The sequence below is a fragment of the Varanus komodoensis genome, unplaced genomic scaffold, assembly GCF_004798865.1.
Source record: "Varanus komodoensis strain SLA01 unplaced genomic scaffold, ASM479886v1 scaffold76, whole genome shotgun sequence".
In the NCBI taxonomy this organism is placed as follows: Eukaryota; Metazoa; Chordata; class Lepidosauria; order Squamata; family Varanidae; genus Varanus; species Varanus komodoensis.
In genome coordinates, this window is record NW_025336429.1 from 299,866 (window position 1) to 311,124 (window position 11,259).

At 48.8% G+C, this 11,259-nt stretch overlaps 1 protein-coding gene across 1 annotated transcript in view; it reads left to right on the forward strand.

The window, feature by feature from the left end:
* Positions 1-296: 296 nt before the first annotated feature.
* LOC123035061 overlaps positions 297-11,259 on the forward strand; it is an 87,189-nt gene continuing 76,226 nt past the window's right edge. The window contains exons 1-4 of the mRNA XM_044452902.1: positions 297-423; positions 3,874-3,937; positions 7,642-8,551; positions 10,311-10,437. Coding sequence (XP_044308837.1) covers positions 7,769-8,551; positions 10,311-10,437 — 910 coding nt within the window. The 5' untranslated portion in view covers positions 297-423; positions 3,874-3,937; positions 7,642-7,768. The remainder of the gene's footprint in view (positions 424-3,873; positions 3,938-7,641; positions 8,552-10,310; positions 10,438-11,259) is intronic.

Genomic DNA, 11,259 nt, shown 5'->3' on the forward strand with positions numbered 1-11,259 from the left:
TGATCTGGCTGACGATCGCCCCCTGCAGCCATTAAGTTTTTTCATCGGGCTGGCGGGGGGAGTTAAACCTGCCCCACTTCGCCCTCCCTGGTCATTGTAAGCGAAGGGGCGCTCTAGCCCAACGTTCTCTTTGGAGCGAAGCCACCGATTCACGACAACTGAACAGCACCGAGGGCTAGAGCGTCACCCGACCTGCTCTTGCCATAGCAAAGGCGAAACAGAAGAGATGAGAGCCCTAGAGTGGCCCTCCGGAAGGAAGGCAAGAAGAGAAGGAAGTGACGCATAAAAGGCCTTTCTCTTCCTCTTTTTTTCCCCCCTCCTCCATGCTGCTGTGGATGCTTCGCTCGCTGCGCCGCAGGACTTGAACCCGGTGCTGCGGCAGAGGGCAGGGAAGGACCTTCGCGGCTCTGGGGAGGGGGTCAGGTGAGTTAAGAAGCACCTGGGGCAGCAGCAGGGGGCAGGCCTCGCCCCCTCCCCCAAGAGGGACGCGGTGGGCAGTCTTTCATGGTCGAGGGCCGCATTCCCACGTGCGGAAAGGGGGCGGGGGGCGTGGCCGAAAGCAAGGGTGGGTGTGGGAAGCCCTTCGCTCTCCCTTCGTTAATTCGTTCATTCGTGCCGCATTTATTTATGTACTCTCTTTTGCCCTTGCAAGGCCGGGGGACGGACGTGTGGGCCCCGCAAATGAGGTTGCATTCCAGCTCCCATCATCTCTGACAATTGGTCGTGCTGGCGGGGGCTGACGTGGTGGAAGGCACACAGGATCTCAGAGGTGGAGCGGTTCCCCACTGCTTTTTCGAAACGGCTTTCCCCAAGCTGGTGGCCCCCAAATTACAGTGCCTATCATCACTTACTGTTGGCTGGAGCTGATGGAACTTGTAGTCCAGAAAGCTGAGGGGCACCTTGTGGGAGACTCCTTTAAGGGATGTCTCGCCTATGTACACACATGCCTAGGTTCTGGAGACAAAATCACACACACACACAGCCTTTATGGGCTACTTAAAAATGCTTTCAAATAACTGTCCCTGTCTGTCCTCTTCTCCCCCATTAGCCTGCCCATGTATTTGTTGCCAAGTGATCCTGAGGCACCACCTAAGGAGCAGTTCCAAAACAGTGATCTAAGTTATAGCAGAATTACTAACAACTTAATTTTTCTATTTCCAGTAATTAAAACTATTCGACTAATTCAAAAAAGTTAAACTGCAAATACAAGTTAATAAAACTTGTACATTTTAATGCCTAAAATTTAAAACACTTTAAACAGCTAAAATTATTTCAGTAAGATATTGGACCTGATAGAGACAGCAGTCCTTAAGAATGTATCATATGATGTTAATAGTGTGGAGGTAGAGAAAATTCTTGGTTGGTGCTTAACTGATGACGTTGTTGATGCCATTTGGGCTTCAGTGGATGGATTGTTCCATAATGGGGGTGGGGGTGCTACCATTGAGAAGGTCCTCAGAAGTGGCCCCTGTAGGAAGGTCTTGGGTGTCGATTGTAGCATCAGGATAGGCTCACACTGGGAGAGGAGTTCCATTCCAGGGGTGGGGAGCAAGAATGAAACCTCCCTTCCCACCTGCTTCCTGGAGGTGATGGTTGCTGTTCCCCTGTTGCTCTCTGCACTGCCAGGACTGCAATCTTTTCTGGGGTACTAGGTGGGACTCCTCAACCTTTGCAGAGAGCAGGCCAAGGCTGCCTGTGACTTATGGAGGTGTTCACCAGTGGCTTGGAAACATAGGAAAGACCTGCATAAGTGATTCATTTAGCCCAGTGGTAGCATTGGGGTAGGTGTTAAGGGTCTCCTTTATTCACTGATATAAGCAGTAGGGTCCCCAAACACAACCGAGCTCACTTAACACACTTGGTATATTTATTTCCTATAATGATTTGTAAGTGAAGGGGTCAGATTGAAGGTACTATAAATTGAGGAGTCAAAGTCAGAGTTGAAGGTTTTATGTATTGACTCTCCAACCCTGTTTGGAGGGAACTGAAATAATCCACATTATGAGGAGTTATGTAAAAGGTCCAGCATCTGAAATTATTTAACTAGGTACTATTGATCCTATCCCATCACTAAGTTTCAGACATTATCCAGCCAGATGCTTTTGGGATAAAACAAGGGCAAAAATGTGCATCACTCTGTTACAGCTCTGGTGTGTCTCCAGCATCCGGTGCTCACAGGCACACAGAAGCATGTGCTTATTAGGGAGCAATTATCTGGCCCCTCGACCGTGTCGGAGAAATGCTTCAGATTCCCAAGCGGCAACATCCAAGCGGAGAGTCTGTGTTCTGACCCTCCCCACCAATCCACCTTCCAGCTGGGGCACAAAGAACTTGGCTAGCCACCTCCCCGAGCCAGGAACATGGGAAGGGGAAAACAAGTGAGGGGGTGGTTTGCTGGAGGGGAGAGCAGACTGAAGGTTGAGAATAAAAGTATCCTGAGGCCTTGGCAGCACATTCCCCCCCCCGCCCTTTGAGATGCTCCAGCTTCAGCAGGCAGCCCTCTCCCAGTGATAATGCAAGGTGGGAGAGGAGGAGGTAAAGTTTGTCTCCACTGCTCTTGCCACTCTGCATTAGATTATTGTTGCATTGCATTTCTGTCCTGCCTTTCTTCCTCCTCCGAGGATTCCAAGGCAGCTTACATCTCCTCCTCTGCTCCATTTTAACCTCACAACAGCCCTGTGAGGTAGATTAGGCTGAGAGACAGGGACTGGCCCAAAGTCACCCTAGTGAGCGTCATGGTTGAGTTGGGACTAGAATCCGGATTGCCAGATCCCCAGTCTTGCATTCTAACCACTGTTCACACTGGATGCCTCGGGGGTTAATGATCATTGCAGGAAGATTGCTCTCTCACTTACATATTTAGTGTCATAACATTATAGACCATTTTCCATTTTAATTTCAGAGGGGTTTATAAAAAATAAAAAATGATAAGTACCAGAAAACCAATCAATAAAAAGATGATAAATATCAAATTAAAGCTGCCATATTTTTAACAGTTTTTTTAAAGTCAGTTTTAAAAAGCCTTTCCTGTGCTGGTATGTGGCTTAACATGTTATATGAACTAGTACTACTTCAAATAAGGATTTTTAAATTTAACCTTCAAAATAAATGTTTTCTCCAAGCAGCTTACAGTCACTATAAGAAGATAAAGCCAGTGCCTAATTTTTTAAGTGACCTAAAACAGTAGCCTAACACGACTCCTAATTTAGATCAGTGATCCAAGTAAAACAAGTATTTCTGCTAATACAAACCCCTTTCTTGGAAAAGGAACAAAGTTCAGCCATTCTTTCTAGGCAGGAAGAAAATACAATATATAAAATATCGTACCATATATAATCTGTAAAATATTAGAAATAAAACTGTTTGTAGGCATGTTTTGCTAGACCGACTTTTGAGCCTTTCTAGTGAAGGCACTTTGGAGCTGGAGGGAGGGAGGAAAAGTGGCACTCGGGATAAATCATATCCTAGCATTCCCAGTGTCCTCCCATCCCTGCTCACTTGAATACCTCTTTTTTTCTCCCATCCAAGATCAGAAAGTTGGAGCTGATGTAGTTCTGGCTATGGGAGGGGCAGACCTCTGATTCCCCCTTCCAAGGTTGCATCCCTGTCTCTGACGTTGGAGAAGACAATCTGAATTAACTTAGAATCTCTGAAATGGTCATCCAAGAACCATAGGATTGCTTTCTTAACAAAGGAATGCTACCACATTCCAAGGCCACATTCCAAACCATCAAAACACCTTGTACTACGAGAAAGTATTTCCTAATTTAATCTAAACCTCTTGTAAGTTGAAGCTGGTGGTTTGCATCCTGCTTTCTGAAAGACTCTCATCTTGTGGTATCTCATGTTTCATTTTGGATTGTTTCCTCATAGGTTTTCAAGGTAAGAAATATTCAGAAGTGGCTTACCATAGCGTTCTTCTGCGCAGCTCTAACCAGTGAGTATCACTGCTGTTGTCTGTGAAAGTGCTAGTGTTGCCTTCAACTACTCCTGCTTCCCAGTAGCTGCCTTTGAGGAGTTTCTCCACCCCCCCCCCCCAATTACCTTTAGAGATCTCTGTAAACATCGCAGTACTTGGTGTGAGTAAGCTAAAGTGAATTGGAGAGGGACATCATTATTCAGTCAAACACAAAAGTGTTTGCTCTAGAAATGGCAAACACAGCAGGAACAGTGGCTCCAGTACTGAGGCAAGATGGTAGCAAAGGCAGTAAAGGGCTATAAAGCAAAGTGGCGGAATAATATGAGCCAAAACTCTTGGAAGAACTAATAAGCATAACCCCCATTCAAGTCTACCCTCCAGCTACAGATGCTGAAGAGGAAGAAACAGAAATGTTTGTGCACGCATCCAAGAGGAAATTAATAACACACCAAAATAAGGGATGCTGATAATCCTAGGTGATTAGAACACAAAGTCGGAACAAACCAGAGTCCGGTGTTGTGGGAGGACTTGGCCTTGGGGTCAGAAATTAAGCAGGGGAATGCCTCATAGAATTCTGTGAAACCCGTAGTCTGTTTATTACAAAAGCTACTTCAGGCAGCTGATCGAATGACCGTACATGTGGACATCCCTAGATGCCCAGTATAGAAGTCGAATAGACTGCTTAATTGGAAGAAAGAGATGGCCAGTCTGTATCCACACTGCCAATATAAGACCAGGAGCAGACTGTGGCCAAGACCATGAACTATGAGTATCGAAAACCAGAGTAAAGTAGAAAAGATCAGTTAACCAAAGTGTAGTGCCAAAATACAACTTAAATAGCATTCCTGAGGCATTTAAAATCATCTCATGAAGCTGATTGATGGGAGTTTCAGGATAGCTGAAGGGATGGACCTCTTCACCCAACATGTAGCTGAACTGTGGATTTCAGTGCCATGGGAAGTGGTGATGGCCAGCACTTGGATGGCTTTCAAAAAGGATTGGACAGATTCAGGAGGGGGGAGGCTATCGGGGGCTACTAGCCTTGCTGGCTGTGTGCTGCCTCCATGACCAGAGCTGGCCTGCTTGCACCCACCTGTTGCTGAGCAACTCAGAAGGGGGAACCCTGAGCTCAGTTGACCATGAACGAAAAGAACGGAACCAGACACATGATTGGGGAAGGATGCAAAAAGACAGTTCTTGTCCCAAAAAAGCCTGGATGGGTAACAGAACAGAAACAATTGCCAAGGACAGAAAGGAAGCCAAAGGCGACAGAAGTAGGGTCAGAATCCTGAATGCAATTTTTCAGGGACTATCATACAAGAGAAAACAAAAACAATTGTGACGGCCAGTGTGAAGTAATAGAAGGGAACAGCCCAAGAGGATGTATAAGAAGCCTCTTCGAGAAGGCCCAAGAAATCAAAGGGAAATTTAAATCTAGATTAGGAATGCTAAGAGACCAACAGAAGAACGTACTATCTGACCAGGATTAAATAAAGAGAAGGTGAAAATAATACAAACTAGGCAGATCAGATGAAAAGACAACAGGGTCCTTTGAAGAGGAATCCTGTGAGGAAGAGCCTGCAACATTAGAGAGCAAAGGGGAAACTGCTCTGAAAGCATGGCTTATGTGCCACCAAGTCATCCCCAGCATAGGGTGACCTTGTGAATGAGAGCCATCCAAAATGGCCGGCCCATGACAGATCGGATCTGGCTTCCTTTATGGATTCAGTCCGTCTCCTATTTGGTCTTCCTTTTCATCATTTGCCTTCATCTTTCCCTAACATGACTGTCTTCTGCAAGGAGCCTTGCCTCCTTATGTGCTGGAAGTATCGATTTGCTCGAGAACCCAGTTGTTTATCTTTCTCTCAGCCCAGGGTAGTTGCAAAGCTCTCCTCCAGTGCCATGTTTCAAATGCATCAGTTTTCTGCTTGTCGGCTTTCTTCACTGTCCGGCTTTCACACCCACGCATGGTGATCAGGAATTTATTAGTGTGGCTGATCTTGGTCTTCATCTCCACTGCAGCATCCTGACCCTTGATGATCATTAAGTTCTTTCATTGCTGCCCAAGTCTAGGTCGCCGTCACATTTCTTGGCCGCAGTCTCCCTTTGAATTGATGACTGAGCCAAGTTATGTGAAGTCTTTCACAATTTCAATGTCTTCTTGGAAAGCACTTGGAAGGAATAGAGCACCCAGAGTAAATAGGATACCAACAAAACTGTCCCAAGCTGCAGAGGCTGAATTGGTTCAAATCCTAACAAGGATATGCTAAAAACTATGAAAAGCAAAACAATGTATTTCCAGTCCCCAAGGAGGGATGCTTCTAAATGGAGCAAGAAATGCCTGACGTTCAAGCTGAGTCTGATTGTGTAGACCATGGGTCCTCAAACTACGGCCTGCAGGACAGATCTGGCCCGCGCCGCCGTTTGCCACCCGCGCGCATGCTTGCCCGCTTGGAGATGGGCTCCAAGCAAGCAAACCAGCCGTTGTCGCCGCCTGCCTCCCCTAAGCGTGCGCTTGCAGGCGGGGAGGTGGTAGCTTCCTCACCCGGAGATGGTTTTGGGCTTGCTGGGAGATCTCCGAGCGAGCGAGCCACCACCATGCGTGCCCGATGCCGCCTCGCGTGCGCCCAGCGGCACCTCACCAGTCCGCGCCCCAGGCACCCCCACCTCACTGGCCCACGAGGGTCGCCACAGCCTTTCAACTGGCCCCCTATTGAAACGGTTTGAGGGCCGCTGGTGTAGACCCTCAAAGCCAAGCTCATCCACACAGTGGTATTTCCAGTCACCTTTTATGGGTGTGGAAGCTGGACACTGAAGGAAGCCGACAGGATGAAAATGGATGTGTTTGAAACATGATGCCAAGGGAGAGCCTTGCAAAAACACGGGACCAACCGAAAGACAGGCCAGTGAGTCCTGGAGCAGATCAAGTCAGAACTTATCACTGAAGCAAAATGACAAAACTGGGGAAAGACAGTCATGCTAGCGAAGCTGGGAGGCAAAGAAGAAGAGGAAGGCCAATACGAGTGGTGGACAACATAGCATCCCTCAAACATTTTGGGTTATAACTCCCATCATCCTTGAGCACGGGCTGGGAATGAAAAGAGTTGCAGTCAAAAACTTGAGGGGTGGGGCAGGCTGCTTTCTCCAGCATTTTGAAACGGCAATAAAGGAATGTTCTCAGTCTTACATCGGTGTATGTATTTGTCATATTAGCAAGTATTCAAAGTAGTTTTTTCCCCAAAGCGGTGTGCGAAATACAGTGCTAGGAGTGTTAAAGCATCAGCCTCGAAAGTAACAGTACATGAAGAGCAGGGAAAATAATGCCATTTCTTACCAGCCCTTTTATGATCAGAACTACAAGACCGTACAACAGGACTGCTAGCATAACCTCTAAATTAAAAACAGTCTGAAACAAAATTTAGGAAAAAAAACACCCCCATGTTGGGCTTGGCTGAAATGAAATAGAGAGGAATGTAATCCTATATTTGGACAGGGTCTTCGTGCATTTCAGGCCGTCTGCACCTCTGTGCTGCTTTTCTGTACCGAGGTTGTTAAACCAGGAATCTGGGCTTCATGTGATACTTGAGCAGTGACTCTGCATTCTGACCAGATGTTTTGAAGCACATCCATATGTTGAATGATTCGGTGCATGGTTGCTGAACAAAGGCGTTTTGCTGTCTCTGGTTTGTATCTTTTCTTTGATGCTCAGTTCTTTCCTTCAGGCCAAAGCCATTCCAGACGAGACAATCTTGGTCGCTACATTCCGCGTCTCCAAGAAACGCAGATTAGCTCTGCACAGGCACATTTTCTAGGACCAGCTTAGGCCGCAGCTTGGTGGTAAGTGTGAGAATGGCGACAGAGCCCAGAAATGAAGCAGCTGAGAGTCTGGATGCTTTACCAGAGGATGGAGCGAAGACAGAAGTGAAGGACATGGAAGAATCCGAACCGAGACAGGATCCTGGAAGAAGCCCCGTGATTGTCCACTCTCGGACTGTGACTGAGTCGTCCTCGGGAGAAGCCACGCCTGAGGACATTAAGCAGGAATCGGAGGATGGGCTGCAAGAATGCCCAGGACCCCAGGAGCAGATCTTCTTGAAGACCAAACCATCTTCTCCCTCTGAACCAAGCAATGCAGAGCTGGCGAAGCCCCAACCAATTGAGGAATCCGAGGAAGATGTGTCTCCCTGTGAGGAACCAACAGACATGGAGCTACCATCTGGAGAAGACAGAGTGAGCCAGCTGTTATCTGCCATAGGCAGAGAAACCATCAAGAGTGCGTTGGCCAAAGACAAGGAGGACTTCATGGAAGTAGTGGAGGAACCTGCGGACGAGGGCGTCCCCACCGTGGAGATCGAGCGCCAGTGCTTCCGGCAGTTCTGCTACCAGGATGCCGAGGGGCCCCGTGAGGTCTGCGGAATGCTCTGGAAGCTCTGCCACCGGTGGCTGCAGCCGGAGAAGAAGACCAAAGACCAGATCCTGGAGCTGGTGATCCTGGAGCAGTTCCTGGCCATCCTGCCCGAGGACATGCAGAGCTGGGTCAGGGACGGGCGTCCGGAGACTTGCTTCCAGGCAGTTGGCCTGGCTGAGGAGTTCCTGGCGAGGCCGGACAGGAATGAGCCCCGGAAACGACCGGTGAGAGAGAACTTGGTCCTGTGCGTGGGAGGGCAATTATGCAAGGGGTCCCAGGGTGGGTGACCTAACAGGTTTTTGCCATGATGTATCTATTCGCTTGGCTGCTGTGGTTAAACAACCCTTCAGACAATGTTTAGACTTTAAACACTTCAGTAAACATCACAGTGGGTGCCTTTTAGTTGGCAGGACGACATGGAACTTGCCTCTTCAGAATACCATTTCTCTGGAAACAATTTGTTTGAGCCATAGCCTTCATATCCCCTTGGTGGGCTTCCTGGAGGCATCGTTGCAGAAAAGTCACTGGATGAGAGCCACCCGATTGCTGGTGTCTATTTGAAATGTTTCCGAGCTCTCTTTCAGGACAGGAGCACCCCCTAAAGCGTCTTGCAGTTGTGAAATTCAAGTACAATAAAAAGTGATGTAGTGAATCAACTGGCATCTGTGAAAATAACACACCTGTGTTAAAGGTTTGGCCCAAAGCTTGCAGTATAGTTGCAGCTACAATCCACGGGTGGATCATGATCCAGGGAAGGCCAGAGAACAGAAGTAAGTCTTCAGGGCCTTTCTGAAAAGCATGTGGTGACCCAGTGGCAGCACATTCTGGAGCTGCGGGGCCACTGCAGAAAAGGCCCTCTGATCCAGCCGAGCGCTTCCTGTGCTCTTGTGAAGCTGGGGTGGAGAACTGGTGGCCTTCCAGCACCGTCATCCCTGCTTGTTGACCCTGCTGACTGGGGGTGATGAGAGTTGAAATGCAAGCCAACATTTGTGGAATTGGCTCACCCACTTTGGATGTAAAAGGGGTTAGATCAGCCTTCCTTAATCTGGTATCCTCCAGACACTTCGTGTTTCTTCTCCCAGCAGTGGCCTGAGAGTGCTGGGAGTTGTAGTCCAAGTATCCAGCCTTCCATCCGGGGAGACTGGGTTAGAGGTATTCTCCAGGCTGGTTAATAATGGGACCTCCATCTGTAGAAGCAGCTTCTCATTCGAGTCAAGGCTCTGGGGAAAGCAAGCGGGAAGCCTGTTCACTTCGTGGCCTGCTTTTTATGCTTCCCGGGGCAGTGGGTGGGTCATCGCTGGAGACCATCAGTGACTCGGTCTGGTCCAGCCTGAGTCTTCGGAGTTGTCAGAAGGGAAGGTGACGCAGGAATTCACTGTCCTAGGACATGGCCGCGAGCTGTCACGTGTCTCATGGGGAGGGCAAGTTGACTCATCCGTGGAGGAGGAGGGAACGTTGTGGTGCCCTGCCTTTTCCCTGCAAAGCCTCCGTGCTTCCCCTCTTGTTCTGTTGTCGGAAGAGGCGTGCCGCATCGCTTCCAGCCTCAGGACCAGACTCCATGTCAGGGAAGCTCTTGGGAGCCACGTCACAAGGGTGGGCAGGGCCGCAGGCGATGGGGTGGGAGCAAAAGATGCAAACTACCAGCAGAACATGACTTAAAGCTCTTGCTGCCACTGATCAGCTCTCAGGAGAGGCATGTTAGCATTTTTGGAGAGGGTACATGGTTGGAGCTGTGCAGAGCAGTAAAGCCAGTAAATGATCGCTGGTTTAGGACAGGGATCAGGGGACCCCCGTCAGCCAGAGGTTCAGCACCCCAGTGTCAGGGTTGCTGAGTGTGATGGAGCAGTGCTCTGACTTCTTGTCAGGTGACGTAATCCTGGGCTGAAGAAAGCCGCACGAGAGCCTCGGCTGACCTTATGAAGCTCCAGTTCCGAGCTGCTTCTTCCCGGGTTCTCATGTCGTTGCACCTTCCTGCTGTTTCAGGATCTGTGGCCGTTCAAGGAGACATCTGGCGTCTTCCCTGCACCTGCGAGGGCTCCCCCGGCTTCCACCCCGTGGCCAGTATTCCGAGAGAACAAGGAGGACGCCGCCACCAATGTCCCCTTGCTCGGTAAGGATTCCTCACCTGAATGAATGCTCTGGGCGTCTCTGTGCTCCTTACAGAGAGCTGCAGGGGCTGGTCTCCTGTCCCGTGGGCCTTACAGGTTGAAATGGGTGGTGGGAGAAGCTGCTGAGGGAGGGGAGTGAGAGGTGACGGAAAGAAGGTGCTGAGAACATCACCGAACTCTGCACAGAGCCCTGTCAGCACTGCTGCTGGAGACCAGAGCTCCCTGCCCGGCTTCTCCTTTGGATCAGGGATGGGTGACTTTGTGCCTTTCAAAAGTTTTGGACTCTGTCTTCCATAATCACTTGCCGTTGGACTGATGAGACTTGCAGTCCGGAGCCTCTTAAGGGCACTGTGTTGCCTTCCCTTTGCCTTAGATCAGTGCTCCGAGCCCAGTCGCCACTTTAATTTCCCATAATGCCCCATATAGTGCTCCTCCAGGGCATTGTGGGGAATTGACATGGTGGTCCTCAGACACGGGACACTGCAGTGAGCTGCTCGTGACCCCGGCTACCAGCTAAGTCATCCAGGCACAGCAGGACCCATTCTCAAATGTGGAGCTGGCCCTCTCTGTATTATTTATTTATTATTTTATTTATTTAGAAAATTCCTATGCCGCCCCATTCGCCGAAGCCTCGGGGCAGCTCACAAAACATCAATTAAAATATAATACATTAAAAATATAAAATGAATTAACAATATAAAATAAGTCACCCTGGCCAAAGAATAAAATAAGGAAATAATATTAGCAATTAAAATGACATTTGAATAAAAAGGTCTTCACCTGGCGCCGAAAAACAAATAACGACGGCGCCAGGCGGACCTCAC